The sequence below is a fragment of the Papio anubis genome, chromosome 16 (genome assembly GCF_008728515.1).
Source record: "Papio anubis isolate 15944 chromosome 16, Panubis1.0, whole genome shotgun sequence".
Lineage (NCBI taxonomy): Eukaryota > Metazoa > Chordata > Mammalia > Primates > Cercopithecidae > Papio > Papio anubis.
Genome location: NC_044991.1, coordinates 8,995,912 through 9,022,804, shown reverse-complemented (window position 1 = coordinate 9,022,804; position 26,893 = coordinate 8,995,912). Strand labels below are relative to the sequence as shown.

Here is a 26,893-nt window from a genome sequence, read left to right as displayed (position 1 = left end):
TCCCAAAATGCTGGGATTACATGTGTGAGCCACCATGCCTGGCCAGACTTTAAATTTTGTCATTAGCCGGCCGGACGCGGTGGCTCACGCTTGTAATCCCAGCACTTTGGGAGGCCGAGGAGGGCGGATCGCCTGAGGTCAGGAGTTCAAGAGCAGCCTGGTAAACATGGCGAAACCCCGTATCTACTAAAAATATAAAAATTAGCCGGGTGTGGTGGCGTGCACCTGTAATTCCAGCTACTTGGGAGGCTGAGGCAGGAGAATCACTTGAACCCGGGAGAAGGAGGTTGCAGTGAGCCGAGATCACGCCACTGCACTCCAGCCTGGGTGACAGAGCGAGACTCCGTCTCAACGACAAAATTGTCATTATTCCATAAATAATACAGTATGACAATTATTTACATAGCATTTACATTTTATTAGGTATCGTAAATTATCTAGAGTATTATTTAAAGTATCCGGGAGGCCGTGCGTAACTCATATGCAAATACTGCGTCATGTTACATCAGGGACTTGGGCATCCTCGGATTTGGGTATCCGCATGGAGTGCCATGTGGCGCTTGACTTCTACCGCGGCCATCGGACTTCCATCCGCCAGGCGGCGATGTAGCCGGCGCGGAGCGCGGACCTGGGCCTGCGCATGCACGCCACGGAGGAGGCGGGCCGGGTTCCCGGACCTGGGAGCCATAAGCGGGAGGGTCTGGTGGGCTAAGCTGAGCTGCACCCGGGTGCCTTCTGGCCGCCGCAGCAGCTCGAGAACACGAATCCGTTTGGCCAAAAGTGAAACAAACACACGGATACACATATGTCTGTTTACTTCTAGGCCAGGTGCAGAGGGAACGTCTGGAATGGCACTCATCGAAAGCTGCGGTTACGTGGGAAGATGAGCCTTTTACCTCTCAGCGTTTCCCCTTCTGTAATGTCTTGTTTTAATGTCTTATTGAAAACCAGAAGAGGCCGGGCGCGGTGGCTCATGCCTGTAATCCCACCAGTTTGGGAGGCTGAGGAGGGTGGATCACCTGAGGTCAGGAGTTCCAGACCAGCCTGGCCAACATGGTAAAACCCCATCTCTACTAAAAGTACAAAAGTTAGCTGGGCATGGTGGCGTGTGTCTGTAATCCCAGCTACTCAGGAGGCTGAGGAAGGAGAATCATTTAAACCCGGGAGGCGGAGGTTGCAGTGAGCTGAGATTGATTGCTCCACTGCATTCCAACATTGGTGACAGAGTGAGGCTGTCTCTAAAAAAAAAAAAAAGAAGTAATGTGTTATTTAATGACAGAGGTAAGTTCTGAAAAATGCATTGTTAGGGAATTTCATCACTGTATAAACACCATAGAGTATACTTACAAAAACTGGCTGGGCGCGGTGGCTCACGCCTGTAATCCCAGCACTTTGGGGAGGCCAAGGTGGGCAGATAAAGAGGTCAGGAGATCGAGACCATCCTGACCAACAAGGGGAAACCCTGTCTCTAGTAAGAATACAAAAATTAGCTGGGTGTGGTGTCGTGCTCCTGTAGTCCCAGCTACTCAGGAAGCTGAGGCAGGAGAATCGCTTGAACCCAGGAGGCAGAGGTTGCAGTGAGCTGAGATTACACCACTGCACTCCAGCCTGGGCGACAGGGCGAGACTGTGTCAAACAAACAAACAAAAACCCTAGATGGAATAGCCTACTATACATACACCTAGGCTACAAACCTGTACTGCATGTTACTGAACACTGTAGGCAACTGTAACACAATGACATTTGTGCATCTAAACATAGGAAAAGTACAGTAAAAACACAGTATTATAATCTTATGGGACCACTGTCATTTATGTGATCTGTCATTGACCAAAAACACTGAATGCACGACTGTGAAAAAGTAAGCACTGCGTAAAATTCCACCATCCAAAAATATAAAACTGCTTCAGGGGTGGTGATAAGAACACTGGAGTAAACTGAGAGAAATGACCAGCCCAGGATGCACAGAACAGGTGCAACTGGCCAAGGTGGCTCCCAGGTTCCCCCTGGTGTGCTTCTTGCTGGAGCAGGGGTATATGGATCTAAGCTGGCGAAGAGGGGATCTATTCTCACTTGACCACTATGGTACCCAGTTATTTGCACCTTGGAAGATTTCTCAAGCTGAGGTATTAGGTTCTCAAGGGACTTATCTTTAAGATAGTAAGTAGAAGAGGCAAGTGAGGGGGCAGTGGCTTTAGTCACCAATACCAGTCCTGCATGTGCCAAGGGTTACTAGAAACCCTGATTCTCCAACAGTGATTCTCAATTGGGGGTGATTTTACTGCTGGGGGCATTTAACAATGTCTGGAAACATTTCTTCATTGTGGGGGGCACTGCTACTGCCACCTAGTGGGTAGAGGCCAGTAATGCTACTAAACATCACAACACACAGCACAGTCCCCACAACAAATTAACCAGCCCCAAATGTCAACAGCACAGAGGTTGAGAAAGCCAGTTCCAGTGATAGCAATGCTCCAGTTGAGTCTGTATGACGTTTTGAACTGCCAAGGCAGAAACTACCTGGTAGGAGGAGACAGTTCTTCCATAGCCTTCTGGTAAAAAAGTCTAAGCTAAGTGGCCAGCCGTGGTGGCTCACACCTGTAATCCCAGTGCTTTGCGAGGCTGAGATGGGTGGATTACCTGATGTCAGGAGTTCAAGACCAGCCTGGTCAACATGGTGAAACCCCATCTCTACTAAAAATACAAAATTTGCCGGGCGTGGTCGCGCATGCCTGTAATCCCAGCTACTTGGGAGGCTGAGGCAGGAGAATCACTTGAAGCCAGGAGGCAGAGGTTGCGGTGAGCTGAGATCGTGCCATTGCACTCCAACCTAGGCAACAAGAGTGAATTTCTTTCACAAAGGAAAAAAAAAAGTCTAAGCAGCTATCACCACTCTAATAATACTAAGTATGTCTTCTTTTCAATTTTAGCCGGATACTAAGAATCAGGCACTGCCATTCTGTCATCAAAATGGAATAGATTTATTAGGATGCTCACAAGAATGGAGAACACATGAACTAGCACTCTCCTCATGTGACAGAGAGTACATCTAACCCACAGGGTGGCAGCACACAGGGGAAGGGCTCTCAGAGCTGGTGCCAAGTGTCCACCAAAGAAAGTCCCATTCACCAGAGAGGTTGTTTCCTTGGACTCCATCATCTCTGTTATAGCTACCCGCCAGGTCTCCATGATCTTCCTGAAATCCTTCATGCCAGCACCAGTTCATGCTCTCTGACCTTGTCACTCCCAACTCTTTCAAGACCCAGGTCAACTGCCCCATGGCTCACTCACCCAGGCCGCCTCTGGAATCCTGCAGCACATCTCTTTGGTATGCTGCTGCCCTGCCACCCTCAAGGCCTTGGTTGGGGGTAGGGGGAGAACATGAACATCACATTACCAAAAGCAAACAGCAGGGGTACATTAGTAAATGACACTTGGACATAGCCAAACAACCTCACAGAACACATGCTTCCTCCCCCAAATGATACATAATCGCCCAAGTGCAAAGGAAACCCCATGATCACTTTAACACATATGAATGATTCTGTGTGCCAGGCACAGGGATACTTAATAAATGGTGTTTAATTCCACCACACTCTGCACACAATAGGAAGCTAGTGGCTGAAAGATCTCTATCCTGGCTCCATCAGCTTTCTCCTGGCTCTTTCTGCCTTTCAACAGTGCCACCACACTGCTTCTATCTGCTCTGAACACTTGTTCCAAAAAGGGAGGATAAAAGGATGAAGGATGGCAGAGGGAGGGAGGAAAGGAAGGGGGAAAACAACCCTGTAAAACACAACAACAACAACACAAAAATCCAGAAACAAGATTTAGTACTACAACATTTTATAACAATAGAGAGTAGCTGAAAATACTACATGCTAACACAGACAATATGATACACGACCTCAGGGGGGCAGGGAGCACGTGGCAAAGGCCATAGGTTTAGACTAAGAGCCTTTCAATGGACTGCTGAATAGACTGGATCTGCTGTTTCAGCTGCGAGCCCTCTTTGATGGTGACAGAACAGGCGATGACAGGTCTGGAGACCCCACAGGCTCTTCCCAGGGCCTGCTTGGAGCGCACAAACACGTAGGGCACGTTCTTGTCTTCACACAGCAGTGGGAGATGCAGAATGATCTCCAGTGGCTCGGCGTCTGCAGCCATCACGATGAACTCAGAGATGCCCCTGTTGAGGGTTTTGGTGGCTGTGGAGAGAAGGGCATGAAGCTAATAGGTGATGTGGGCTTGGGCAGGGCAGCCACAACAAACTGGGAAGAATGCCTAGGCACACACAATTGTGTGTGTCCTAGACCAGCCCTGGGATATGATAAAGGATTCAAACATCAGTCAGTCATACACAATGGCCTTTTCTCAAGCTCTACAGTAAACCCACCACTTATCCTCGAAACACGCCCTGAATCTGACTTTTTTTTTTTTTTTTTTTTGAGATGGAGTCTTGTTCTGTCTCACAGCTGGAGTGCAGTGGTGCGATCTTGGCTCACTTCAACCTCCGCCTTCCGGGTTTAAGTGATTCTCCTGCCTCAGCCTCCCAAGTAGCTGGGATTACAGGCACGTGCTGCTAATTTTTGTATTTTTAGTAGAGACAGGGTTTCACCATGTTGTCCAGGCTGGTCTCGAACTCCTCACCTCAAGTGATCCACCCATCTCGGCCTCCCAAAGTGCTGAGATTACAGGTATGAGCCACAGTGCCCAGCCTAATCTGGTAACTTTTTTCTTTCTTTTTTTTTTTTTTTGAGACGGAGTCTCGCACTGTCGCCTGGGCTGGAATGCAGTGGCGCAATCTTGGCTCACTGCAACCTCTGCCTCCCAGGTTCAAGTGATTCTCCTGCCTCAGTCTCCCAAGTAGCTGGGATTATAGGCGCCCGCCACCACGCCCAGCTAATTTTGTTTCACTATGTTGGTCAGGCTGGTCTCAAATTCTTGACCTTGTGATCCACCCATGTTGGCTTCCCAAAGTCCTGGGATTACAGGTGTGAGCTACCATGCCTGGCCCTGACCACTTCTTTCTACTCCTCTGCTATACTTGTCCAAGTCACCATCATCTCTTGCCTTGTCAATTGCAAGAGTTTCCACAAACCCCCACCAGCAAGTAGTAGTTTATTAATAAATTAGTACTTCTCAAGGTATCGCTGACTGAGTGTCAGAGTTTTAATATCTCAATCTGCCATAATGAATACTTCTAGAAAGCTCACCCCACATGGGACTCACCATGCAAGTTCAACACCCCACAGCACCATTTCAGATGCATACTCTCCTGATTGCTTGCCTCTGTGGCTCAGTGCGAATACTCTGCATTCATGTTGGAGTACTTGAGAAGGGCACACACTCTGGAGCTACACTGCCTGAGTACAAATGCTGGCACTCATTCTTGTTACACAAATGACCTTGAGCAAGGTGTTTAACTTCCCTTACTTTTATCATCTACAAAACAATTCTACCTAATAGGATTCTACCTAATAAAACAATAATTACCTAATTCTTTTTAACCTAATTCTAATTACCTAATAATTCTACCTAATAGGATTCTTGAAAGGATTAAACAAGTTAATAAGAATGAGGCTGGCATGGTGGCTCACACCTGTAATCCCAGCACTTTGGGAGGCTGAGGCAGGTAGATCGTCTGAATTCAGAGTTTGAGACCAGCCTGGGCAACATGGCAAAACCCCATCTCTACTAAAAATATAAAAAATTAGCCAGGTGTGGTGGCATACACCTGTTGCTCCAGCTACCTGGGAGGCTGAGGTGGGAGGATCACCTAAGCCCAGGAGGTCGTGGCTGCAGTGAGCCATGATCAATGCCAATGCACTCCAGCCTGGGCTACAGAGACCCTATCTCAAATAAATAAAAATAAACAATAATAATACCTGATACATGGTAAATGCAAAGCATGTTCATTTCTATTGATATTACTATAGTTTATTCACCCTACAAAAGTCATAGGAGTGACTCTTTTACAGTGGCTTACACTGTCTCATGTGATCTCCTAGTACCTCTCATCTCCTCACTTAGTTCCAGCCACACACCAGCCTCCTGAGAGTCCCTCAAGCACGCCTTTGCACCATGCCCAAAATCGTTTCTTTCCAACACCCTCATCTATTCAGTTCTCTGCTCAAACTTCAGCTCCTCAGACAGACCTTCTCTGAATACTCCATCTAAAAAGACCCACCACTGCCATTCCTATCCCCTTCTCTACTTTATTCTCTTTTACAGTATTCTTTACCACCAGGCATAAAACCTATGTCTTTCTCCACCGGAATGTACACTCCAAGAAGGCAGAGACTTCGTTTTGTTCACCAATGCATCACCAGCATATATACATGTGCCCGGCACACAGCAGGCAATCAATAAATATGGCAAGAAAGAATACCTGACACTGAGGCAGAAGTATGGAAAACTGCTACATCTCCCTCCCTGAACTCCTAGTAAGCACATTCTGAACTGAGTCGCTGAGACTGAGCATCTCCATTCAAGGATTTGTGTGCCTAGCACCATGCAAAGTATGGCAAGAGGAAATAAGGTTGCTCTGTGTCCATGAGTCCTCATCTACCTGAGGTATAAGAACTCATGTCCCTGCCCAGCCAAGCTGACCTGAGTGCATCAAGTGAGAAGAGACACCTCCCAGGAGAGCTGGTGAGTCACCCTACAATGCCCCACTGGCCACTGCTGTACCAGGCACTGCAGTTACTGCAGTGTGACGAGCAGGGAGGAAAGAGTACCACGATAAGACCCGGAGAGTCTACTTTATCTTCCTTCAGCAACACAGGTAAAAGCGATTATAATGGTTCTCCTAAATCTCAAACACGGTTCACAAAATCTCTAATGTTTCCATTAAAAATCTTCAACGACAAAAGAGCTCTACCACATCAAACTACCAGCATCTGTTAAAATGAGAGTATTCTGGCGGGGTGTGGTAGCTCACGCCTGCTGTTATTCCAGCACTTTGGGAGGCCGAGGCAGGCAGATTGTCTGAGCTCAGGAGTTCAAGACCAGCCTGGGCGACAGAGTGAGAGTCTGTCTCCAAAAATAAAAAATAAAAAATAAGGCTGGGCAGCCAGGCACAGTGGCTCACGCCTATAATCCCAGAACTTTGGGAGGCCGAGGCGGGCAGATCACTTGAAGTCAGGAGTTCAAGACCAGTCTGGCCAACATGGTGAAATGTCATCTCTACTTGAAAAAAATAAAAATAAAAATAAGGCTAGACACAGTGTTTCACGCCTGTAATCCCAGCAGCACTCTGGGAGGCCAAGACAGTGGATCACCTGAGGTTAGGAGTTCGAGACCAGACTGACCAACATAGTGAAACCCTATCTCTACTGAAAATACAAAATTAGCCGGATGTGGTGGTGCATGCCTGTAATCCCAGCTACTTGGGAGACTGAGGCAGGGGAATCACTTTAACCCGGGAAGTGTAGGTTGCAGTGAGCTGAGATCCTGCCATTGTACTCCAGCCTGGGTAACAAGAGCGAAACTCTCAAATAAATAAATAAAGAAAATTTTAAAAAAAACGAACAAAGTGAGAGTATCCTATATTACCTCTGGGCAGAAGTATCATGCACACATAATTATTCCACTGAAAAACAGCTGTTTTTCTTTTTTACAAAGGGAGGTGGTGCTTGCTTCAGCAGCACATATACTAAAATTAGAACAATACAGAGAAGATTAGCATGACCCCTGCACAAGGATGACATGCAAATTCGTGAAACGTTCCATGTTTTTGAATAATTGCATCCAAAAAAAAAAAAAAAAAGGGAGAGGGGTAGGCAATGTTTCTGGGAACCAAATGAAATTCATGAACGTTAAGTATCCATCGTATAAGGGATGCTAAAAAGCATTAATATCCGGCCGGGCGCGGTGGCTCAAGCCTGTAATCCCAGCACTTTGGGAGGCCGAGACGGGTGGATCACGAGGTCAGAAGATCGAGACCATCCTGGCAAACACGGTGAAACCCCGTCTCTACTAAAAAAAAATACAAAAAACTAGCCGGGCGAGATGGCGGGCGCCTGTAGTCCCAGTTACTTGGGAGGCTGAGGCAGGAGAATGGCGTAAACCCGGGAGGCGGAGCTTGCAGTGAGCTGAGATCCGGCCACTGCACTCCAGCCCGGGCGACAGAGCGAGACTCCGTCCCACAAAAAAAAAAAAAAAAAAAAAAAAAAAAAAAAACGGGCGACAGAGCGAGACTCCGTCTCACAAAAAAAAAAAAAAAAAGCATTAATATCCCTTTCCTTCTGATGGCTCTGGAGAGGTCATACAGCTACTATACAGAGTGTCTACAACTGCTTTCAAATGGCTCAGCAAAAATAAAATTCATTTATAGAGTGAAAAAGAAGGTAAATGTGGCAAAATGTTAATAACTGGTGGGTCTAAAAAAAATTCTTAGCCCATCAGCTTTAGCATCTAATGCCAAAGACCTCCTACTGGTTGTAGTCAAAAGCAGCTAGCCCTCCTCCTCCCAAATTGGAAATCTAGACCAGAGGCCCCACATGGAAACATGTACCTTTAACATTCCCCCAGAGCACCCTGTGGCTGCCTTACCCTCATTGGCTCCTTTCCGAAGCTGCTTATAGTTACATGACTGCTGAACGAGATCCAGTAGTTTCTTGGTGAGGTGGGCATCGGCAAGGGGATAGGCCTTTGGATTCACATCGGCCTCAGTCTATCGGGGAAATAAAAATATCAGTCAAATTGAGCCAGAAGTTTTCCTACCTGAGTCACAAAATACTAATCAACAATTGAGACACAGCGGGCAGGTGCCCTGCTCCCCAATCCTCAAACACACAAAACACCAGGTAGTTAACAATGGCCTTTCCACTCCTACCTTCGAAAAAAAGGAAATACAGTATTAGGAATTACACAGTTCAATAAAGTATACTAAAGCTCGTATACTTTTGTCTTTCTTCAGCCAAATGTTTCATAATATTACAGCAAATGGATTACAAATGGGCTCCCATGGCTCAGCATCCATTTAAGTCCATGGGTAATCCGTTTCTGGGCAACAGAGTCTCACTCTGTTGCCCATGCTGAAGTGCAGTGGTGTGATTTCAGCTCACTGCAACCTCTGTCTCCCAGGTTCAAATGATTCTTGAGCCTCAGTCTCCCAAGTAGCTGGGACTACAGGCGTGCACCACCATACCCGGCTAATTTTTGTATTTTTTGTGGAGACAGGGTTTCACCATGTTGGCCAGGCTGGTCTCGAACTCCTGGCTCACGCCTATAATCACAGCACTCTGGGAGGCAGAGGCGGGTGGATCACCTGAGGTCAGGAGTCCATGGGTAATCTTTAAATTTGAATTTCCATATTCCACTGAAATTTACTGAATCAATAAGATATAATTTACAGTAAATGTAGCACAAAGTTCTCTTTCCATTCCCCATTCTATATGCATATCTTCTGTTCAAACCCCTGGTTTCCAACACACCAGAGTATTTCCTCACCTACTCTACAATAAACACAAAATGGTTCCAAAATTGCTACATCTATATACCACCTCTACCAACAAACTGACCAAAGTCAAAATTTATTTTTGTTCTTAGGATATATCCTATTAAAGTCATCCAGTGACAGGACTGTGTTCAAAAGTTATTCAAATTAAAATTTTCCTTGTGGTTAGCAATTTGGTATACAAGTAGGTTTCTTTCGTTTTGTAGTCAACTTGCTTTAAATTTTATTTTTCAAATATGTAAAATATCTTCATGGTTTAAAAGTCAAAACTATGCTAGTGATAGCAACTCAGTGTTTTGACAACTGGAAAAGGGAAACAATCATCCTCTGTGCCTTTCCTAAATGCTGTATTAGGAGGTAACCAGATGAGAAGTACCTCTTGTATCACTATTCCGCCTAATAAAGAGGGAATGGTACACTCAAATATCACCAACTTGCAACCCTTATTAACTAATTAATGGCATTTGCAGTTATGTTAAAAATCCTTACTTTATAAATACATACTGTAATACTTATGGATAAAATGACGTCATTGAGATCTGTGTCAAAATAACCCATGTAGGGGCCGAGCGCGGTGTCTCACGCCTGTAGTCCTAGTTACTCGAGAGGCTGACGCAGAATAGCTTGAACCCAGGAGGCGGAGGATGCTGTGAGCCGAGATGGCGCCACTGCACTCCAGCGTGGGCGACAGAGTGAGACTCCGTCTCAGTAAATAAATATACATCCATGTAGGGAGCAAATTGGGTGAGTGGTCTTCCTTTTCCGCTCCTTCCATTGCATTCCCACTGCTCCAGTTAACCATTTCATTACTTTCATCTCTCTCTCTTCTTTTTTTACAAACACATATTTATGTACAAGGATATATTCATATTATAACGCAGGTGCGGCCCCGCATGTCGCCATCGAGTGTAAGGTGCGAATTGCGAGTGACTTGCTGAGGCTACCACCTAACCTCGGCCTTGGAGGCTAGACACAGGGTGGACGGCAGTCGCTGGAGACGGAGACGGCCAGGTTGGACCACTCATCTATAGCGCCTGTCTCGGTGGTCTCCTGCCCGACACTGCGCGCCTGCCTTTTTCTCCTTCAATTTTTTTACAGCTTTTCTGACATTGCTGGACCACGCTTGCGGCACCGCGGCTCTCAGGAGGTGACCCGTGGGTAGGGGCCCAGTAGGAACACTCACCATAGCGTCTGTCTTGGTAGCCTCTCGCTGGACACCGCAAGGACACCACGCCTGTAGGTCCGGACGGTCTGCTGCCCCGCACCGCAAGGACACGGATGCCCCGCCCCCAGGAGCAGGAAGTGACGTCACTGCCGCCAGCGGAAATGACGTCCAGGGCCAGCTTGTACACCCGGCCTCTCTGTCTTCTACCTAACTCGTTATCTTAGGCGAACCTTTCCTGGTCCCAGGACAACTAGGAGAAATTAGGTGAAGGATGGAGGAGTTCTCTAAAGGAAGGTGGTTGGGGGAGGTCGAGGGAAGACCTCCATATTATTTTTCTCTTCCTCATACATTTATTTAGAGACGTAGTCTCCCTCTGTCACCTAGGTTGGAGTGCAGTGGCGCCATCTCGGCTCACTGCAACCTCAGCCTCCTGAGTACCTGGGATTACAGGTGACCGCCATCACGGCCAGCTAATTTTTGTATTTTTCGTAGAGATGAGGTTTCACCACTTTGGCCAGGCTGGTCTCGAACTCCTGATCTCAGGTCATCTGCCTGCGTCATCCTCCCAAAGTGCTGGGATTACAAGCGTGAGCCACCACACCTGGCCATCCTTTCTTTTTAATGTCTATAGAGCGTGTCTCCTTCACATGTTACTCACTTAAACCTTTTCTTTTTAGAGGCAGGGTCTCGCTCTGTCACCCAGGCTGGGGTGCTGTAGTGGCATCTTGGCTCACTGCAACCTCCTCCGGGGTTCAAGCAATTCCCCGGCCCCAGCCTTCAGAGTAGCTGGTACTACAGGCACGCACAACCACACCCAGCTAATTTTTTTGTATTTTTAGTGGAGACGGTGTTTCACCATGTTGGCCAGGCTGGTCTCCCAACTGCTGACCTCAAGTGATCCGCTTGTCTTGGCCTCCCAAAGTGTTGGGATTACAGGAGTGAGCCACCGCGCCTGGCCTTACTTTTTTGATTAATCTTTATGAAGGGGACTTTCCTGGGCTCAAGTGGTCCTCCTGCCTCACATTCCCAAGTAGCTGGGACTACATGCATGCATCACCATGTCTGACTCATTTTTTAATTTTAGAGGCACTGTCTCATTATGTTGCCCATGCTGGTCTTGAACTCCTGGCCTCAAACAATCTTCCTGCCTGGGCCTCCCAAAGTACTGGGATTACAGGCGTGAGCCACTGTGCCCAGCCCATTTATATATTTTTAATCTTTCACTATTATATAAATGCTATAATGTCTAATCTCATCTATACCTAATCTATATTATGTTTCATTCAGTATATCTGTAAGATAAACTCCTAGAAGTGGGATTAATGAGTCAAAAGATATAATATGCATTTGTAACTTTTATATCTACTCCAAACTGACCCTGTACAGGGTTTAACAACTTGCACACCCGCCAGCAATGCATGACAGTGACGAATTCCCCAAAACTTTGATAACAGTGTCAAACTGAACTAGCTTCATTGCCTGGGGTAAATATCTGGGGTTTGTTGTCTCGTGCCAAGAAAATTTAGGGCACGGACACACAGGAGTTTAGGAACAAAGTTTTTTTTTTTTTTTTGAGATGGAGTCTTGGTCTGTTGCCCAGGCTGGAGTGTAGAGGTGCGATGGTGCGATCTCGGCTTACTGCCACCTCTGTCTCCTGGGCTCAAGCAATTCTCCTACCTCAGCCCCCACCAGTAGCTGGAATTACAGGTGCACACCACCACGACGGGCTAATTTTTATATATATATTTTTTTGAGACGGAGTCTCGCTCTGTCACCCAGGCTGGAGTACAGTGGCCGGATCTCAGCTCACTGCAAGCTCCGCCTCCCGGGTTTACACCATTCTCCTGCCTCAGCCTCCCGAGTAGCTGGGACTACAGGCGCCCGCCACCACGCCCGGCTAATTTTTTTTTTGTATTTTTAGTAGAGACGGGGTTTCACCATGTTAGCCCGGATGGTCTTGATATCCTGACCTCGTGATCCGCCCGTCTCGGCCTCCCAAAGTGCTGGGATTACAGGCTTGAGCCACCGCGCCCGGCCAATTTTTATATTTTTTAGTAGAGACTGGGTTTTGCCATGTTGGCCAGACTGGTCTCAAACTCCTGACCTCAGGTGATCCACCTGCCTCAACCTCCCAAAGTGTTGGGATTACAGGCATGAGCCACTGCGCCTCGCCAGGAGCAGAGGTTTAATAGGCAAAAGAAAGAGAAAGAACAGTTCTCTCTGGTGAGAAAGAGGGGCATCAGAAAGGAAAAGACCCAGTAGTATGCTTTACTTTCTATTTCAGCAATTTCTCCTTTTGTTTTTTTCTTTCCTTCTACTTTCTTTAGGGTTATTTTGTCTTTGTGTGTTTTTCCTACCTTTTTAGCCCCTTTCTCCCTAGCGTTAGCATCTCAGGCTCCAAGTGATACTTTCATTATATCTTTTCATTTGTTTCTTCTCCCCTCTGCCCTTGTCACTTATGCTCTGGTATGTGGTATTTTCATTATTGTTCTGTTCCATTTTTGAATTCCTACTACAATGTGTTTTTGTTTTTTGAGACGAAGTCTCGCTCTTTCGCCCAGGCTGGAGTGCAGTGGTGCGATCTCAGCTCACTGCAAGCTCTGCCTCCCGGGTTCACGCCATTCTCCTGCCTCAGCCTCCTGAGTAGCTGGGACTACAGGCCCCCACCACCACGCCCGGCTAATTTTTTGTATTTTTTCTTAGTAGAGATGGGGTTTCACCGTGTTAGTCAGGATGGTCTCCATCTCCTGACCTCGTGATTCACCCGCCGTGGCCTCCCAAGTGCTGGGATTACAGGCATGAGCCACTGTGCCCTGCCTCCTACTACAATTTAAAAATCTGATAGTTTATATTTTTCATTTCAAAATACTTTGTTACTAATTTTTAACTTATTTCCATTTGGGTAGGGCAAAAATGGTATGTAATATTAACAATGTTAAAATTTGCAGGGCTTGCTTTACGGCCAATTTTCAAAATGTTCCATGTTTGAAAAGTGTATTCTGAACTGGCTGCAGTGGCTCAGGCCTATAATCCCACCAACTTGGGAAACTGAGGCTGGGGACTGATTGAGGCCAGAAGTTTGAGACCAGCCTGGGCAACACAGTGAGACCCCCAACTCTAAAAATATTAAAAAACTTAGCTGGGGCAGTCTAGGCACAGTGGCTCACACCTGTAATCCCAGCACTTTGGGAGGCCATGATGGGTGGCTCTCTTGAGGTCAGGAGTTCAAGACCAGCCTGGACGACATGGTGAAACCCCATCTCTACTAAAAACACAAAAATTATCCGGGCGTGGTGGCAGGCACCTGTAATCCCAGCTGCTTGGAGGCTGAGGTAGGAGAATGGCTTGAACCCGGGAAGTGGAGGTTGCAGTAGGCTGAGATCCCGCCACTTTACTCCAGCCTGGGTGAAAGAGTGGAACTCCACTCAAAAAAAAAAAAAAAATTACCTTTTTGTTGTTGAGACAGGGTCTCACTCTGTCACTGAGGCCAGAGTGCAGTGGCATGACAATAGCTCACTGCAGCCTCGACCTTCAGAGCTCAAGTGATCCTCCTGCCTCAGCCACCTCAGTAACTGGGACTACAAGTGTGGGCCACCACTCCTGGCTAATTTTATTTTATTTTATTTTTTATTTTTTGAGATGGAGTTTCGCTCTTGTTGCCCAGGCTGGAGTGCAATGGCACAATCTCAGCTCACCACAAGTTCCGCCTCCCGGGTTCAAGAGATTCTCCTTCCTCAGCGTCCCGAGTAGCTGGGATTACAGGCATGCGCCACCATGCCAGGCTAAATTTTGTATTATTAGTATAGAGACAGGGTTTTGCCGTGTTGGCCAGGCTGGTCCACAACTCCTGACCTTGTGATTCGCCCGCCTCGGCCTCCCAAAGTGCTGAGATTACAGGCGTGAGCCACCGCACCCGGCCAACACCTGGCTAATTAAAAAAAAAATTGTTTAGGCTGAGTACGGTGGCTCACGCCTATAATCCCAGCTCTTTGGGAGGCCGAGGCAGGCAGATCACTTGAGGTCAGGAGTTTGAGACCAGCCTGACCAACACAGCAAAACCCTGTCTCTATTAAAAAACAAAAACAAAAAATAGCTGGGCGTGGTGGTGCGTGCCTGTAATCCCAGCTACTTGGGAGGCTGAGACAGGAGAATCGCTTGAACCCAGGAGACAGAGGTTTCAGTGAGTCGAGATCCACCTGCCTCGGCCTCCCAAAGTGCTGGGATTAAAGGTGTGAGCCACCACATCTGGACATACAAATATGTTTTATTTGATACTACAGTAGGGATTTTATTTTTATTTTATTTATTTATTATTTTTTTTTGAGACGGAGTCTGGCACTGTCGCCCAGGCTGGAGTGCAGTGGCCGGATCTCGGCTGACTGCAAGCTCCGCCTTCCGGGTTTACTCCATTCCCCTGCCTCAGCCTCCGGAGTAGCCGGGACTACAGGCGCCCGCCACCTCGCCCGGCTAGTTTTTTGTATTTTTTAGTAGAGACGGGGTTTCACCGGGTTAGCCAGGATGGTCTCGATCTGCTGACCTCGTGATCCGCCCATCTCGGCCTCCCAAAGTGCTGGGATTACAGGCTTGAGCCACCGCGCCCGGCCTTTATTTTTTTTTTGAGACAGAATCTTGCTTTGTCACCCAGGCTGTAGTGCAGTGGCACGATGTCGGCTCACTGCAACCACTGCCTCCCCGGATATAGTGATTCTTCTGCCTCAGCCTCCTAAGTAGCTGGGATTACAGGTACGCACCGCCATGCCCGCCTAATTTTTGTATTTTTAGTAGAGATGGGGTTTCACCATGTTGGTCAGGCTGGTCTTGAACTCCTGACCTCATGATTCGCCCACCTCGGCCTCCCAAAGTGCTGGGATTACAGGTGTGAGCCACCGTGCCCGGCTGGAAATTGTGGTTAATAATTTATCACCTTTTATTTTATTTATTTATATTTTTTGAGACGGAGTCTCACACCGTCACCCGGGCTGGAGTGCAGTGGCGCGATCTTGGCTCACTGCAACCTCTGCCTCCCAGGTTCAAGCGATTCTCCTTGCCTCAGCCTCCCAAATAGCTGGGATTACAGGTGCCCGCCACCACGCCTGGCTAATTTTTTTGTATTTTTAGTAGACAGGGTTTCACTATGTTGGCCAGGCTGGTCTTGAACTCCTGACCCCATAATCCACCCGCCTCGGCCTCCCAAAGTGCTGGGATTACAGGCATGAGCCACCGTGCCTGGCCCTGTCCCACATTTTAAAATAGATATACTTAAAAATATTACGTGGAACCCCCAAAGTACATACAACTATGATATGTCAATTTAAAAAAACTTTTAAAATTGCTGTTGTTTCCAACAACCCATTCTCTGGAAATCAGCATCCTCAACTCTCAATAAATATCAAATTCATAAAAGAGGAAAACTTCAGGAATCTGAACAGCCATCAAATACCTAAATGTTTCACTATTAGTAAACAAAAAGTTAAACTCAATTTTAAAACCAAACTACATAGCTTATAAACACTAATTGAAACTTGCTTAGGGTGTATTTATTCGCCTTTCAATTTCTTCAGAGGTTAAATAAATTAATGAATGATAGCATACCACCAGCCAACCTAAATCCCTACCTAGCGTGATCAGTTTGGTTTCCCTGTACACCAGACAGCCAAAACTTGCAAGGTTTTGATTGGACAACAAATACTGCGTGCTCACTCTGTGCCAAGCATGAGGACTAGATGTTTAACATGCTTTATTTCATCTGATCCTCACAACATCCTCATGCACTGTCATCCCCATTTTACAGTTGAGGAAAACTGCAAAGTTCAACCTGAGACCATCCGATTCCAAAACGTTTCAGGGAACTGCATAAAAGCGAGCACTGAGTTTGAAAGCTTCGAGTTCTAGGCTCAGCCACGTACTAAGCTTCAAAATGCACGGGAGGAGGTTTGGGGGGAGTGCTACCGCCGGGATCCAAGCTCCACTGGAAGGATTAACTATAGACGTTACAGTGCTTTGCAAATTCTTCCCTCCTCACCAAGTGCCAACCAAAACGACTACGCCAGGACACACGTTTTAGAACTTTCCCTAGATATTTAAAAGTCAGAGACCACTAAGAGTTCAGAGACGCCGCACGTGGTGCTACCAGACTTCTGGGTTTTGAAGCCACCACCTTGCGGGAGAAGCCCTTCCTGCGCTCCAGGCCGTGAGTCGCGCTCACTTCATGTTCCCCACAGCCCCCAATTGCCAAAGTCTCCTCTAGGTCCCTGGCGCGCGTGACTCGCGGCGAGCACTAGGCGCACACCCACAGGAGATCTCCTGGACCCCAGCAACGGGGGTGGGGTGAGGTAGGGTGGGTAGGAGAGGTTGATCCGAATCCCAGGGTCCCACGCCATCGTAGATTTCGTACTTAAAGAAACAAGGGGAAAAAAAAGTTGGAGCCAAATTTTCTTCACCCAAGTTTTTGCCCTCTCCCACGTGGGTTGGTCTCTTTCTCCCGCTGGGCCATGCCCCCTCCGCTCGCCGCAGACCACCTGCCACGCAAACAGATCGTGCGGCAAAGCACCACAGCAGCGGGGATCCTGAGGTTTCCTGAGTTCTAACCTCGAGTTCTAACCTCGGGCCAGGCTGTTGGGAACCCGCGGCTGCTGGAGTTCTAACTCAGGGCCCGGCGGTTAAGACCCAGCGCCGGCGGATGAACAGGCCAGGGAGTGAACTCAACCCCGAGTCTCCTGCTTCCCGGTCCCTTGGCCGGCGCACGCACTCACCATGGCTGCTGTTCCGCGGGCTCGGCACTCCTAGGAGAGCGCAGCAGACTTCTGAGCAGCGTTCGCCTCCACCGGAAAAACTCACTGAAGCAGCAGCGGAAATGGCCCCGCGCGGCAGGAAGCAAAGACGACGCTACGCAAGCGAGCTAGCGGGCCCCGCCCCCTACGGGGCACTGGCGCGGAAACTGGCTCTGTGTTGATGAAGGAACGTACTTTGGCGTTCTTATGAGCTGTCCAGTACAAATTATTGGCAGAAACAATGAATTAAAGATTCAAAAAATAACCCACCAGTCGGTCGCAGTGGCTTATGCCTGTAATCCTAGCACTTTGGGAGGCCGAGGCGGGCGGATCACTTGAGGACAGGAGTTCAAGACCAGCCTGGCCAACATGGCGAAACCCCGTCTCTACTAAAAATACAAAAATTAGCCAGGCGTGGTGGCGGGCGCCTGCAAACTCAGCTACTTCGGAGGCTGAAGCAGGAGAATCGCTTGAACCCCGGAGGTGGAGGCTGCAGTGAGCTGAGATCGTGCCACTGCACTCCAGCACTCCTGCTGGGCCGGGCGCGGTGGCTCACGCTTGTGATCCCAACACTTTGGGAAGCTGAGGCGAGCGGATCACCTGAGGTTGAGAGTTCGAGACCAGCCTGACCAACACGGAGAAACCCCTGTCTCTACTAAAAATATAAAATTAGCCGAGGGTGGTGGCGCATGCCTGTAATCCCAGCTACTCGGCAGGTTGAGGCGGGAGAATCGCTTGAACCTGGGAGGCGGAAGTTGCAGTGAGCAGAGATTGTGCCATTGCACTCCAGCCTGGGCAACAAGAGCAAAACTCGGTCTAAAAAAAAAAAAAATTCAGCCACTAAACGGTTAAGTCCTGGCTCATTATGATTGGCTGACGTCCCTGTCTGCTCAGATATTTATTTTGAATAGAACCTTTGGGTAAAAGAGTCTTCCGGGTAGCATTTATTTTCCCACCAACACTGATCCTAAGATGGGAAAAGTAATTACCCCACGGGAAATCAGGATACTGCAAGCAACAAGAAAGGGATGCTGAGTGGTTAAACAATAATACATGTATTCAATACAGTGTTTATTAAATGTTTGATAATAGATAGAAGGACAGGCAGATCCAAGTATCTCATAGGAAGAAAGAAATCAAGCAGACCGCAGGTTATATAACCCCATCACACATTCAGGGAACTTAATCTCTTCATTCCAGAGGATGGGGTTGTTTAAAACAAGTTCTTCCTCTTAATTACTTTTGAGCAATTCCCCAATACTGTCCTTACCTGCACCAAGAGCATGCTAGCCAGCCCTGGCACCAGGGTCAGAGTTGAGGATGGGGCATCAGCCTGCTTTGTGAGGTGGCCTCAGTGACAGGGGTGCTATGATGTGGCAGCTATCCTACTGCAGCTGGCTGCATCAGATGTGCCAGGTCTGCCCCCTAGCTCCCAACACCATCTGCCTGGTCTAAACTTTGCCATGTTGTTGTCACTGTTGGGTGCCTGTGCCGTGGTGGGGCCATTCCATGGCCCTGAGTGGGAGCCAGTGCAGGGCCTGCTTTCCCAGGATCACAGCTGCAGGGACCCTCAGTGCTGTGGCAATCTGCTTGTCCTCTGCCTCTTTCTGGTCTGGCAGGTCCGGCACTATTGGCACCAGGTCACCAGGACCCGCTTCAGCACAAGGAATGTCATCAAGGTGAGTGGGCCCCATACACTTTCACCCTCCTTCCCTCAGCACCATGATTGTCTCTGTCACTTGTTACAAGGACCTTGTTTTATGGCTGGTGTACCAGAAATGAATCACAGGGAAACTCAGGCTGCTCGGGGAGAGCATTGGCCAAGCCCCAAACCCAGGAGTCACCCTGAGCTCCTGTCTTTCCCTCACTCCACACATTCAATCCATCTGCAAGTCCCAGGGGCTATACTTGCAAATTGTATCTCAAATCTGATCACTTCTCCCAACCACACCACACCTTCCTGGGCAGAGACACCATCATGTCTCACTTGGACCATAGCAACAGCCTCCTGCCCGGTTCTTACTGCTTCTCTTATGCAACAACAGCCTATCCTCCATACAGTCACCAGAATGGACTTCTCCTTTCTCTCTCTCTCTTTTTTTTTTCTGAGACAGAGTCTCACACTGTTGCCTGGGCTGGTGTGCAGTGGTGTGATCTTGGTTCGCTGCAACCTCTGCCTCCCTGGTTCAAGTGATTCTCCTGCCTCAGCCTCCCGAGTACCTAGGATTACAGGCACCTGCCACCACACCCAGCTAATTTTTTTTTTTTTTTTTTGTATTTTTAGTAGAGACAGGGTTTAACTATGTTGGCCAAGCTGGTCTCAAGCTCCTGACCTCGTGATCTGCCCGCCTCAGCCTCCCAAAGTGCTGGGATTACAGGCATGAGCCACTGCGCCTGGCCTCTTTTTTCTCTCTTTAAAAAAAAAAAAAAAATTGGCCCAAGGATAATACACACACACAAATTACAAGTATGTAGATCGTAAATTTTCACAAATTGAATACATCAGTTTGTAGCATGCAGATTAAGAAACAAATAATTACCAGCAGCCCAGAAGTTTGCAGTCACAACTCTGCGGATTTCCTTTTCTTCTTCTTTTTTTTTTTTTTTTGAGATGGAGTTTTGCTCTTGTTGCCCAGGCTGGAGTGCAATGGTGCAATCTCGGCCTACCTCAACCTCCGCCTCCCAAGTTCAAGCAATTCTCCTGCCTCAGCCTCCTGAGTAGCTGGGATTACAGGCATGCACCACCACACCCAGCTAATTTTGTATTTTTAGTAGAGATGAGGTTTCTCCATGTTAGTCAGGCTGGTCTCAAACTCCCATCCTCATGTGATCCGCCTGCCTTGGCCTCCGAAAGTGCTGGGATTATAGGAATGAGCCACTGCTCCCGGCTACCTCTGCAGATTTCTTTCTTTCATTTTTTTTTTGAGATGGAGTCTTGCTCTGTGGCCCAGGCTAAAGTCCAGTGGTGCAATCTTGGCTCACAGCAACCTCTACCTCCCAGGTTCAAGCGATTCTCCTGCCTCAACCTCCCTAGTAGCTGGGATTACAGGCACGTGCCACCACGCACAGCTAATTGTTGTATTTTTAGTAGACACAGGGTTTCACCATGTTGGCCCGGCTGGTCTCAGACTCCTGACCTCAAGTGATCCACCCACCTTCGCCTCCCAAAGTGTTGGGATTACAGGTGTGAGCCACCACGCCTGGCCGACTCTGTGGATTTTTTTTTTTTTTTCAGATGGAGTCTCGCTCTGTCACCCAGGCTGGACTGCAGTGGCGTGATCTTGGCTCACTGCAACTTCCACCTCTCGGGTTCAAGCAATTCTTGTACCTCAGCCTCCTGAGTAGCTGGGATTACAGGCATGCACCACAATGGTCGGCTAATTTTTGTATTTTTAGTAGAGATGGGGTTTCGCCATGTTGGCTAGGCTGGTCTGGAACTCCTGACCTCAAGTGATCCACCCATCTTGGCCTCCCAAAGTGCTGGGATTACAGACATGAGTCACCATGCCCTGCCATCAGAACAAACTTTTGGAAACAGAACGTAGCACTTAGCTGCTCAAAACCCTGCAGTGGCTCCTGTACTTATATTATTCGTCAAACTCATAATAAAATTCACATTCCTAATGATGACTCTAAGGACCAGCGTAATCTGTCCTGTGTTTGTCTCCAATCTTATCTCCCAGTGCTCTCCTCGTTATTGGTTCCATTCTGGCCACACGGTCTTCTTTGCTGTTCCTGTACACGTAATTTTGTTCCATCCTCAAGCCTTTGTAGTTAATGTCTCCTCTGCCTACAACGCTCTTTCTTCAGATGTCACTTGGTTTACCCTTTACTTCATTCAGGTCTCCAGTCAAATGTCACTTCCTCCAAGAAGCCTTCCCTGACTATTCTGTCTGTGTGGATTATGCAAATTATTATGTGTTCAAGGATTTTGCTTCTCTGTTCTCACCTACAGGTGCCACTGCAGAAACGGGCAGTGCCCTCCATGAGGTGCGAAACTGTCTTCGAGCTGACTCCTGAATTCTTCAGTCCTGGAAAGTCCAGGGGCCTAGGTTCTCAACAATGGGCACAAAGGCAGAGATGGGGATACCGGAGGAGCCTCCAGGAATCATGGGCCCAGAACCTGCTCTCTCTACAGCACCCATGTCCAAGCCCACCTTCAGGTGTCCACACCTACTCTCAGCCCATCTTTTGTACCACTTCCATTTCAAACACCTGTCTACTGCCTCAGGATAGTTCCTGGAAAGCGTGGCAGGTGCCTTGGTGTCTCCGTGATGGTCAGACTCGCCCTGCCTTAGATATGTGTCAAGAGATGGAGCAGCTGTTGCTTCACTCACAGGAAAGGTTGGTGTCACTGGAGTCTGTCATCAGCATGAGGTCTCACCCCAACTCGATGACCTTAACCACCTCTCTTCCAAACTTACTTTCAGCTCAGAGGCTGCAGTTCTGTCCCAGAGAGCTCCTGTCTGATCCTTCCCACCAAACACTGAGAATGTGCACTTGGAAGTCTTGGGACTGTCCACCAGAGGCCTGGGAATCAGGGGGTAAAAACCAGACAGCAGGCAGAGAGGACAGTAGACAGACCCCGGCTGCAAGGTGGATGAACCAGACAGGGAGCAGACAGGAGGATGCTTCAGAAATCCAGGCATCTGGGGAGCAGTTCCCAGTAGACTTTGGAATGGAGGGTGATGCAGAGACTAAAGTGTTAGAGTGTGCAAACCAGAGACTAGTAATAAGTGAAACTGATGGCGAGATCTTGACACCAGGGTGGGACAACCAGGACCAGATGGGAGTTGAGAGTAGAACCAACATTCAGGAACTAGGGAATAGAAACCAGAGGGAGGCTGGAGGTAAGAATCCCCCCGAAACCCAGGCACATATGGGAGAGAACCAAGAACAGTTAAGATGTAAAATGGATGCAGAGACCCAAACACCTGAGTGGGAGAACCAGGATAAGAATGGAAGTGAGGATGCTGTGGAGACCCAGACATTTGAGAGGAAGGACAAGAAACAGGCCGGAGGGGAGGATGGGGAAGAGATCCAGGCTCAAGGATTGGGGAAGCAAGGCCAGACTGGAGATGAGAATGGTGAGGAGACCCGGACACCACAGTGGGAGAAACAAGATCAGATGAAAGGTGAGGCTAATGTGGAAATTCAGACAGAAGAGGGGAGAAACAAGGACCGAGTTGGAGGTCAGGATGCTGCACAAACCCAGTCATGTGGGAAGAAGAACGTGGGAGAAGTAGAAAAAGAGAATAGTGTAGAGACCCAGGCCTTGGATTGGGGAAAACAGGAATGTATTGGAAATGGGAATGTTACAGAGATCCAGACACCAAAGTGGGAGAAGCATGATCAAGGTGGAAGTAAGAAAGCTAAGAAGACCCAAGTATCTGGGGGAGAGAACCAGAAACAATTAAGTCATGAAATTCAAGTGTGGTGGGGAAATAAGGGCCTGAGAAGAGGTGAAGATGCTAAGGAAACCCAGATAGCTACCAAGAAGCAGCTCAGGGAGATAAGAGAGAAGGATTGGGTGATAATCCAGGCACTATGGTGGGGAAACCAGAGACAAGTAGCAAGTGAAATTTATAGAGAATTTGAGATACTATGTTGGGAGAATCAGAACTGGATTGGAGGTGAACATAGAGCAGAAAGTCAGGCATCAGAGAAGAGAGACCAGAGAAAGGATGGAGATGAGGTTGGCACAAATATCCTGGCACCCAAGGCTGAGATCGAGGAACAATTAAAAGGTGGAACTGATGTGGAGACTCAGAGAAATGAGTCACTTAGAGAAGAGGATGGTACATACATTCAGTCACTAGGTAGGAGAGAGGTTAAAGATGAGGATGATAAAGAGACCCAGGAACTTGGGGGAAAAAATCAGGGTAAGTTAGGAAATGAATTTAGTGGAAACATTCACATACCAAAGGCGAAGAATCAGGAATATATTAGAGGCAAAGATGGTGCACATACCCAGACATGTGAGTCAGGGAACTGGGGCAAATTAACAAGTCAAATTGATGGAGAAACGCATTCAGCAGAATGCAAGAAAGATGAGCAGATTGGAGGTGAGAATGGGACAGAAATTCAGATACAAGGGAAGAGAAACCTGAGAGAAGTTGGAGGTGAGGATGGTGTAAAGACTTGGGCACCTGGGAAAGAAACCCAGAGTCAGTTTAGAAGTGATATTGGTAGAAAGATCCTTTTATCAGAGTGGAAGAGCCAGCAGCAGATGGGAAGTGAGAATGGAACAGAAATTCAGGCTCCAGTGGAAAGAAACCAGAGAGAACCTGGAGGTGAGGATGGTGTAAAGACTCAGAGATCTAAGAGAGAGAACGAGGACCAGTTAGATGGTGAAATTGGAGGGAGTCATTCACCAGGGAGGAGGAACTGGGAGCTGACTGGAAAGAATGTTGCAGAAAATCAAGCATCAGAGAAGAGAAACCAGAGAGAGGTTGGAAACAAGGATGGTAGAATGATCTGGAGGCTTAGGGGAAAAAACTGGAGGCTTAGAGCAAAGAACCAGAGACTGTTAAAAAGTAAAGGTAATGGAAAGACCAGTTTATCAGAGCGGAAGAACCAGGAACAGGGTGGAGGTGGGAATGATGAAGAAATTCAAATACAGGGGAAGAGAAACCTGAGAGGGACCACAAGTGATGATGGTACAGAGACCCAGGCTCCTGCAGGAGATGACCAGGGACAGTTAAGAGGTGAAATTGATAAAGAGATCCAGGTACAAGGGCAAAGAAATAAGAATGAGGGTGGAGTTGAGGACGTTGCAGAACTCCAGGATATAGGAAGCCAGAGAAAGTGCACAGATGAGGATGTTGGAGGGCCTCAAGCACCAAGGGGAGGAAATAAGGATCTGGTCAGAGGAGAGGATGCTGTGAGAGACAGTCTCCAAGTCGACTGTTCTGGGAATGAGAGGCCCACAGGCAGGAAGCACAGCCTACCATGGCCTCCAGCCTTCACTGGCTATGGACTTGGGACTCTGGAACAGGAACAGGCAGTGGCTGTGAATGGTTTCATCTCTGCCCCCTGTCCTGAGACAAATCCTTTCCCCCACAGGGGTGAAGTCTTCCTGCTGGTGGATGGGGAGGGAGAGCATCTGGCCAGCCAAGGCACAACCCCTGCCAGGGATCATAGAGTGGGAATCAGTCCAGCCTCCCAGCAGGCCCAACCTGAAACCTGGAGAAGACGACAAAGGGACAAAGGGGTGGATCCAGAGAAGGCCCCCAGCCTGACTCGGCAGCCCCAAAACCCTCTGTCTCTGACTGCTCCCTTGGGCATGCCCTCTGCTTGCCCCTGTCTCCCGTGTGGCCCAGCCCCGGAACCTGCCATCACTCTGGAGGGTGCTCCCACTGCCCTCACTATCCTGCCCAAGGGGACAGGCCTCAAGAAGAGCAAACGACTGCTCCTGGAGTCCCTCATGCGGAGGAGGATTGCACACCTGAAGTGGGGTCTTCCCCGGCGGATCCTGGAGTCCTATTTCCTGTTTAACTTCTTAGGATCTTGCTCATTGACCCTTGCTGGGGCGAGGCTCCCTGGACTGAACACAGGCCAGCAGCTCCAAGCGCAGCAGGAAAGGTATTGTGAGGCCCAGGGCTCCTCACCAGGCCTTAAGTCCCCAGAGAGGTTCCAGAGGGTTCTGCGCCCAGACAGAAAAAGCTCAAAACTTCCTACACAAGCCAGAGCTCTGGAGAGCAACAGACTGCACAGATCAGAGCCCATGGGCATTTCCATCCAGCCTGAAAGGGCCATGAGAGTCAGGCCACCCGGGGGCGCCAGAGAACTACAGGAGATCCAGGAAGCACCTGCTAGGACCGAGCTCCAGGATCCCAGGATCCCCAGGCCGGCAGCGGACTCCAGGAGCTGGTGTGGCCTACAAAGGGTGGAAGAGCCTCCCAATGAGAACAGCAGGGGCAGGAAAATGATCAGGTCAAGGGTCTCCCAGGTGGCAGAAAGGGCTCCGAGTAGAATGAGGACCTCATCCTCCAGGGCAGACCTCGCCCACTGGAAGAAGGAATGTATATCCTGGGAGCCCTCTAAGCCCCCCAAGCCCCCCAGACTCAAATGCCAGCAGCCCACATACAGGAGAAGAGGAAGCCTGGAATCTACAGGGTGCAGAGGGGCTGGGCAGCAGCCTTCCTACCATTGTGCAGAACCTGTCAGCTTCAAAGGGAGGCTCCACTCTGCGGTGGCAAAGCTGAGCCTGACCCTTCTGAACAAGATGTCCTGGTCCCCACAGCTCACCAAGTGCCAGCACTTGGCCCCTAACCTGAGCCTGAGGGAACCTGATTCTACTCTGCTTCCCAAAGTAGGTGATCCACGTGCAGGGGAGGACAGCATCGGAGACCACACTGCTTCACAGAGGGATCTTCAGCCGCGAGGTCACTGCTGTACTGGGGCCACCCTTCCTAAGACAGAGAGTCCCCAGGGCCAGGGAGCACCTGGGAACCCAAATGGGGCTCCACAGAATACACCAGCCTCCAAAAAGTTTAGTATTATGAAGCATCTGAGGTTTTTTCTCTTCCAGCATGGCTTTAAAAAGCAGACTCAGGCCCAGAGTCCTCAGGACACATCAGAAAAGCTTTGAGAGTGTCCTGGTCCCCGCAAAACCTCTAATAAATTGGTCATTTGGGTCCTGTGGTGTTCTGATTTCTCTGGCACATTTTCCAAGCGCCCCCTTTTGGGGTTTCGGATACTTTGTGGGTGGGGTAGAAGCCACTTCCACTCTGTGGTTGTGAAGGTTTAGGGAATGTGGATCAACCCAGGGTTATCTCCGAAACACCTCCCCTCCCAGCTCCTCACAGTAGAGTCCACTGAGGTTCTGTCCTGCCCTGTCCCCAGGCTAATCCTGATTGAGGCAGGATACTCCAAAAGCTTCAGCTGCTTATGGGGAGGGGTGGTCCTCTGCATGGGACACTTTTTTTTTTTTTTTTTTGAGATGGAGTCTCCCTCTGTGGCCCAAGCTGGAGTGCAGTGGCTTGATCTTGGCTCACTGTAACCTTCACCACCCGGATTCAAGCGATTCTCCTGCCTCAGCCTCCCAAGTAGCTGGGATTATAGTCATGAGCCACCACGCCCGGCTATTTTTAGTAGAGGGGGGTTTTGCCATGTTGCCCAGGCTGATCTCGAACTTCTTTCTCTCTCTATTATTTTTTTTACTTCTATTTTTAGTTTTTGGTCTCAAGCTTCTGATTTATTTGAGATGGAGTCTTCCTCTGTCACCCAGGCTGGAGTGATCTAGGCTCACTGCAACCTCCACCTCCCAGGTTCAAGTGATTCTCCTGCCTCAGCCTCCTGAGTAGCTGGGATTACAGATGCCCACCACCGGCTAAATTTTCTATTTTTAGTAGAGACAGGGGTTCTGCCTTGTTGACCAGGCTGGTCTCAAACTCCTGACCTTAGGTGATCTGCCCACCTTGGCCTCCCAAAGTGCTGTGATTACAGGCATGAGCCATCATACTCAGCCTCTAATTGCTTTTAGATACAAAT

The 26,893-nt window shown here is 48.5% G+C and overlaps 2 protein-coding genes and 1 non-coding gene across 5 annotated transcripts; 2 read left to right on the top strand and 1 right to left on the bottom strand.

Moving 5' to 3' along the window:
* Positions 1 to 2,957: 2,957 nt before the first annotated feature.
* Positions 2,958 to 17,863, bottom strand: SNU13 (small nuclear ribonucleoprotein 13). Of its 2 annotated transcripts, XM_003905618.3 has the most exons (4): positions 17,381 to 17,485; positions 10,647 to 10,878; positions 8,557 to 8,677; positions 2,958 to 4,208 (listed from the first exon to the last, which is right to left on the bottom strand). In XM_003905618.3, the coding sequence occupies exons 2-4, from the start codon at positions 10,647 to 10,649 to the stop codon at positions 3,946 to 3,948; spliced, it is 387 nt and encodes a 128-aa protein (XP_003905667.1). In that variant the 5' UTR covers positions 10,650 to 10,878; positions 17,381 to 17,485; the 3' UTR covers positions 2,958 to 3,945. The 2 variants fall into 2 exon arrangements, with proteins under 2 accessions (XP_003905667.1, XP_009215656.1); XM_009217392.3 differs by lacking the exon at positions 10,647 to 10,878 and having other exon boundaries at positions 17,381 to 17,863.
* On the top strand, positions 7,634 to 7,740 carry LOC116270933. Its single transcript, XR_004179228.1, has one exon. It is a non-coding gene; the product is annotated as a U6 spliceosomal RNA (small nuclear RNA).
* Positions 10,876 to 26,037, top strand: LOC101006682. Of its 2 annotated transcripts, XM_017945344.3 has the most exons (3): positions 10,876 to 10,892; positions 19,018 to 19,077; positions 21,354 to 26,037. In XM_017945344.3, exon 3 carries the CDS (start codon positions 21,384 to 21,386, stop codon positions 25,989 to 25,991), a length of 4,608 nt encoding a protein of 1,535 aa, XP_017800833.2. In that variant the 5' UTR covers positions 10,876 to 10,892; positions 19,018 to 19,077; positions 21,354 to 21,383; the 3' UTR covers positions 25,992 to 26,037. The 2 variants fall into 2 exon arrangements, with proteins under 2 accessions (XP_017800833.2, XP_009215655.3); XM_009217391.4 differs by lacking the exon at positions 10,876 to 10,892 and having other exon boundaries at positions 18,740 to 19,077.
* The last annotated feature ends 856 nt before the right edge of the window (positions 26,038 to 26,893 follow it).

Coding starts and splice junctions, on each gene's coding strand:
- SNU13 (XM_009217392.3), bottom strand. Junction 4,209..8,556: donor TCGGAAAGGAGCCAATGAGG/GTAAGGCAGCCA, acceptor TTCTCTCCACAG/CCACCAAAACCCTCAACAGG.
- LOC101006682 (XM_009217391.4), top strand. CDS start 18,862: ATGTTGTTGTCACTGTTGGGTGCCTGTGCCGTGGTGGGGCCATTCCAT. Junction 19,078..21,353: donor GCACAAGGAATGTCATCAAG/GTGAGTGGGCCC, acceptor TCTCACCTACAG/GTGCCACTGCAGAAACGGGC.